Here is a 5,940-nt window from a genome sequence, read left to right as displayed (position 1 = left end):
AGGAAAAGGGGCCTGGGGTTATCCTAAGGAACTCTTTGACTTGCTGGTAGCCTGGCACGTGGGGATCCCTCTGGAAACCTCCTCCTCCTGCTTCACCAGGGAAATAACCACCCTGGCATGGGGGAAATGCCCTTCACCTGCAGCAAGGGGAGGGTTGGCTGCTGGGTCTGGGGGCTCTGAGCCCTCCCAGAGCTCCTCTCCTCTTGGCCTGAGCACGCTGGGGAGAGCAGCTCTCACCCACCTCATTCTTCCCTTGCCCTGTGGACTTGGGGGTGGTTCTGAAGCCAGGTTTTGGTGTGTTGTTTTATAGGCTGCTTTGAGAACTTCGGCGACAGCACTGGGTAGGAGGGACAGGCTGGATCCCTTGGACCCAGGCAGGGGAGGGGGAGAATTTTACCACGTCCAAGACACGAATCGGTACTGCAAGAAGTGCCCCCCGGGTAAGATGGTCTCAAACATCCATCACACCACGTGCAACCTGGTCCTGTGAGCACCTTGCAGGTGCTCCAGCTCCCTCCTGCTCCACTGCCAGATCTGAGGGCTCATTGCTGGAACGTTTTCCTTTTATTAGTTCCAAATTTGCCTCTGAACTTCCCCTGGCAGTGGAATAAACTCCCTCTCTGCAATGATATCTCTTGCCCTGTGCTGGACATTGACTTTCTCCTCCACTCTTCTTGCAGGCACCCACGTGGAAGAGCACTGCAAAGAGCAGCATGGCTCCAGCAAGTGTTCCCCATGCAACAAAAACGAATACATTGAATACCCAAACGACTTTGCCAAGTGCCTGGGCTGCCAGATCTGCAGGGAAGGTAGGAGGTGGTGTGGAAGAGGGAGATGTTGGCTGGGTGCAGCTGTCTGGAGACCTTTCTGTTGAAGAGCAGTCACCTGCAGTGTGGACCAGGCTGGTTCTGGAGCTGGTGTAGCAGCTTCTGCCAGACCTATGTCTCTGTTCAATGTATCATCCCTTGTGCACAGCTTGGACACAAGCCCTCCAGCAAGGACCAGGAGGATTGAGCTCATGACAGTGTTGTAGGCTGCTGGTGGAGCTTTGATGATACAATCACAGAATGTTTTGGGTTAGAAGGGACCTTTCAAGGCCATCTGGTCCAACCCCAGGGACGTTTGCAGCTAGAGCAGGGTGCTCAGAGCTTGGTCCAACCTCCCCTGGGATGGTTCCAGGGATGGGGCAGCGACCACCTCTCTGGGCAACCCCTTCCTGATGGGCATGGTGAGATGAGGGGGCAGGAAAGAGTCAGGCTCAAACTCATCAGCAGAGTGACTTGGTCTTCTCTAGGCTTGCAGGTCAGCCTGGGGTTGCTAGCCACAATCAGGAAGGAGGTGGGTGGAGGAGCACGGAGCAGAGGGGCTGGGTGGAGTCATCTCTCCTCTCTCCTGCAGATCAGGTGGAGCTGAGTCCCTGCCAGAAGGCCAGGAACACGCAGTGCGCCTGCAGGAACGGCACCTTCTGCTCCCCGGACCACCCCTGTGAGATGTGCCAGAAGTGCCGCCCCCGGTGAGCACGGTGGGTCCCTCTAGGGTGGGATGTGTGCTGGGGACCCCCAGCTGCTGAGCCTGTCCCCTCTCCTCCTCTCTCAGGTGTGCCAAGGGTGAGGTGGAGCTGGCTCCCTGCACGCCGTACAGAGACCGCCGGTGCGGGCTGCCCGCTGGCACCCCCTCCAGCTCCTCAGGTAAGGGGGTGCTGCTGGAGCAGGGAGGATGGGACAAGGGGTGGAGGTGTGGGGTCAGGACCAGCTCCCCACACGCCCCGTTTTATCTGCTGTAGGTGACACGATGCTGATCGTGGGAGTGGTGGTGTCTCCTATCATCCTCATCCTGGTCTCCTGTGTCCTCTGGAAGTACTGCTGCCAGCAGTCTGCAGGTGAGCATTTGGTGTCTTCTGAGGGAGCTGGGGGTGCTGAGCCTGGAGCAAAGGAGGCTCAGGGGAGACCTTCTGGCTCTGCACAGCTCCTGACAGGAGCCTGGAGCCAGGGGGGGGGCGGGCTCTGCTCCCAACAACAAGTGACGGGATGAGAAGCAACAGCCTCAAGTTGCCCCAGGGGAGGTTGAGGTTGGACCTGAGGAACAATTTCTTGCCCTGGAGGGTTGCCCAGGGCTGTGCCAGGCTGCCCAGGGCAGTGGTGGAGTCCCCACCCCTGGAGGGGTTCCCAAGCTGTGGAGATGTGGGGTGAGGGACACGGGGCAGTGGGGACCTGGCAGTGCTGGGGGGTGGTTGGACTCTCCAAGGTCTCTTCCAACCAAAACAATTCTGTGTTTGTGACTCCCTGGGGCTCTGCCTGGGTGGGATGAGGGACCTGCCTGGGGGAAGAGGGATCACAGCACAGTTCTCCTCTTCCAGGGGACAGGACAGGAGTGGGCAGCAAGCCCAGGACTGCAGTGGTGAGTTCCTGGTATGGGGAGTGGGGGTGGCTCCGTCTGTGGGGCTGGGGTGATGTCCCCCCTCTGCTCCCCACTTTGCCCGCAGCTCCTGGGAAGGCTGGAGGAGCAGGGGGATGAGTCTCATCCCTGCAGGGATGGGGTAGAGCTGGGCCAAGCAGACGAGGGTCTCTGGTAGTGCCCTGCTGGAGGTGGGATGCTGGGAGCTCCCTCCCCAGCGCCGTGAACCCTTCCACGGCAGAGCTGCCGGCACGTCCCAGGTCCCCATTTGGGACCAGGGCTTAAAGGAAGGACTGTGCTGTGCCAGGGTCCCTTCAAGCTCAAGGTGAGGAGCAGGGTGGGTGCAACCACCAGAGGTGACACCCCTGAGGGACCTGCACGAGCCCCCTCCTCCCAGGACAGCCTGACCTGGCTGGTTTGTGTCTCTCCTGCCGCAGGACTCCCTGGTGCGGCAGCTGACGAGGTGCTGCAGGGGGGGCCCAGGGACACAGGACAACATCCTCAACGAGCAGTTATCCCAGGATCAGCTGCCCCTTAGGGCGTCGGGTGTGGAGACTTCCAGCTCTCCAGGGCCAGAGGTACATGGTGGTGCCCCTCTGCTCCAGCGTGCTCGGCCGAGCTCTGATGCTCTCCTCGGCCTTCACCCAGCTGATCAGCTCCTGGGGGGGCTTCCAGGGCTGGACCAGGGGTTGTGCACAGGCACCACGAGGTCTCTTGTCCTTGTTCTGCATTCAGAGCTGCAGAATCTGCTCGTTGCACTCGGCTGCACGAGTCCTCTGCAGATTTAATGCTGAGCAGACAGATCTTCTCTCCTTGACTTGGACCCACGAGGCAGCTCTTCCCTGCTCGGGGCCTGCTGGCAACCCAAAGCTCAGAAACAATGGATGTTCTGGGGGTGGGGGGTGGTGATCTCCTGCCCTAATAACCCCTGGAGAGAGGGAGAGTGTCTCCAGACCCTCCTTGATGGGGCTTGAGGGCAGTGTTTGTGCCAGGGCCCAATGGGTGCTCTAGGACATTGTCTTTCCAGGCGAAGCCCAGGAATAATCTGGTTCCAGTGCCAGGAAAAGACCCCGTTAACCGTAAGTGTCAGGGCCTAGGAGACATGCTGGGGTGGGGACAGGTCCTTTCTGCCCCAGCTCTCTGCCCTCTGCTCTGTTCTCTGAACTTTCTCCTTCCCCCTCCTCTAGTTCTGCAACGCTCCTTTGACATCTTCGCCGAGGTCGTGCCCTCCGCAGAGTGGAGGAGGTATGGCCGAGCTCTGGATCTGCTGGAGAACGACATTGACATTGCCATGAAGAACGACAAGGGCTCAAGAGAGTCCTTCTTCCAAATGCTCAAAATGTGGCATAACAAGAAGGGCATGAACGCCTCTGTCAACACCCTGCTGGACACCCTGCAGGAGATGAACCTCGCAGGGGTGGCCCAGGACGTCTCCACCAGGCTGGTCAAGCAGGAGCTTTTCCAATATGAAGAGAGATGAGGAGCAGGTGAAGCTCTACGTCTCTGTGCTTCAAGGTGAAGCCATGAATACCTCGAAGAACACTTGAGTTTTAACTTGTTCATAGCTCTTTGGTGGATCTTCTCTGTTTGAAGCCGTTGGACAGTTCGGCTGAGCCTGAGGGAGCTGAGCATCTCCAGGACAAACCTCGTGGTCCTCTCTGCTGGAGCTACAGGCTCCATGTCAGTGCTTCCTTCTGAAATCCAGGCTGCTGCCTTCGTGTCACTGGGTGCCTTCATTTCCTTGGGTTGATGCAAAGACCCTCAAACTGTTCCAAGCTGCCCCTGGGGCTGTCTCACTTGGAAGCACTGGTACTATATGGACACCTTTGGGATTGGTGTAGAGAAGGGGCTGGGTTTTAACTGGATCACCCTTTTTTTTTGGGGAGATTCCTGGCAGCCTGCAATGGCTTCTGCTTGTAGAACATCTCTAAGCTGGCCAACAAGCTTAATACTGTCTGCTCAGTGAGCCAGTATTAACTGGGTTCTTGGGGTTTTCTTCTCAAAGCTGTTGGCTGAATTGTGTTTTAGGCCCTAGTGGTTCTGCTTGCTTTGGAGAATCAGTTTGAAACTGGACTTGGAGGGGAGGGTGGGGATGATTGACTTGCTCTGTGATCACTGAGATGCCCTGAAGGGTCAGCATGGGGAGAGAGCAAGCTCCTCCTCGGAGCAGGTTGGGGAGTGTGGCCAGCAAACTATTGGTGTGCCAGAACCTTCCTTCTCCATCAGATTGGTTAGTTGCTGTTCCCTTGGTTCTGGGCTGGCTTTGCTGTCCCTGTCCATCCCCAGCCAGCATGGAGGGGTGAATGCCCTGAGGTCTGAGCATGACTGTGAGTACCTCCCATCCATCCATCCTCCAGCTGGCTGGGTTCCTCCTCAGACACTTTGCTCTGACTCTCCCACATAGCTCAGGGACAACTTTGGCTGGGGAAAAAAAAAAATACACCTACAGCATTACTTGAGCTGGATTCACCCTGGTGCAGCCCAGCCCACCAGGACCCACCAGACTGGATGGTCTTTAAGATCCCTTCCAACAAAAAGACATTTGATGATTGACCTTACCCAACGTGGTGGGAGAGTGGAAGGGAAGAGCCTCTTTGTAGCCAGGGCTGCTCCGTGCTGCCCTCTCTCCCCCCTCCTCACCAACACTTGAAAATCTGCTTTTTTTTATAAAATACAAGCAAAGAGTTTTCATTTATTTATTTAGTAACTGTAAACATGTACACGTTAACTTAAAACCTAATATAAAAATAGTGGTTTTTTTACTGTGGATGACTGTGTGTTTTTTTTACAGAGCTCTGGCCCAGCCAGTTTGTAACTTCCACTTTTTACATGCCTCTTTATGAAGGAAGAATAAACTTTTAAAAAAAAATCCTCTTGATTTTTGTTTCCCTCCCCCCTTCCTTGCTCTGCCACAACCTTGGTTCCAGGTTTCACCCCAAGGAGCTGGTCTGGATGCTCAGCAGCTGCTCCCAGGAGCCAGCCCGTGGTGGAAGAGCTCTGCCATGCCAACAACAGTCCCCACCACGGATCCTTCTGCCAGGAGAAATCCTCAGCAGCAAATCTGGGCTCTGCTTTCACACCTCCACCCGTGAGTCCTGTGTTCTTTCACCTCCAGCAAGGCAGGAGGTTGTGAAATCTCCGTCCCTCCAGAGTGAGGGGGCTGAGACCTGGAAGAGGGGGTGCTGCTGACCCCAGTGCTGGAGCTGTGCTGCTCCCCACTCCACCTCTGCTCAGCCAGGGCTCTGTGTGTGGCAAATCCATGCAGTGCTCGGTGAGAAAAGGGCTCTGCTCAGACAAAGAGCCCCCCTGAGCTGCCCTCCAGCCCCCGCCCTGCCACTGGGCTCGCTGGTAAGGCCAGGCTGGGGCGAGGGCTAAAAGCAGGAGCTTTTGGTGACCTGCCAGGAGGCTTCATGCCTGAGCTCCTGTCCTGGGCAGCATCCCCAAGCATGCAGACCTGGGCAGGAAGGTCCTGCAGAGCCAGGCAGGTGCAGGATTTGGTGCTGGGACACGGGGGGCTCGGGTCTTGCCCTGAGGAAGGCGAATGGG

At 57.0% G+C, this 5,940-nt stretch overlaps 1 protein-coding gene across 1 annotated transcript; it reads left to right on the top strand.

Moving 5' to 3' along the window:
• Positions 1-680: 680 nt before the first annotated feature.
• Positions 681-3,874, top strand: LOC103770535 (tumor necrosis factor receptor superfamily member 10B-like; the record flags this gene model as incomplete). The annotated part of the gene is made up of 8 exons (XM_008937798.1): positions 681-809; positions 1,399-1,513; positions 1,597-1,688; positions 1,784-1,879; positions 2,357-2,397; positions 2,832-2,972; positions 3,422-3,473; positions 3,582-3,874. Coding segments are annotated over 8 exons (959 nt in total), but the record flags the coding sequence as incomplete, so codon positions are not given.
• Positions 3,875-5,940: the final 2,066 nt, after the last annotated feature.

Source organism: Merops nubicus, unplaced genomic scaffold (assembly GCF_000691845.1).
Source record: "Merops nubicus isolate BGI_N331 unplaced genomic scaffold, ASM69184v1 scaffold7303, whole genome shotgun sequence".
NCBI lineage: Eukaryota > Metazoa > Chordata > Aves > Coraciiformes > Meropidae > Merops > Merops nubicus.
Note: the sequence above shows the minus strand (reverse complement) of the source record. Positions and strands in the feature narration are given on the sequence as shown.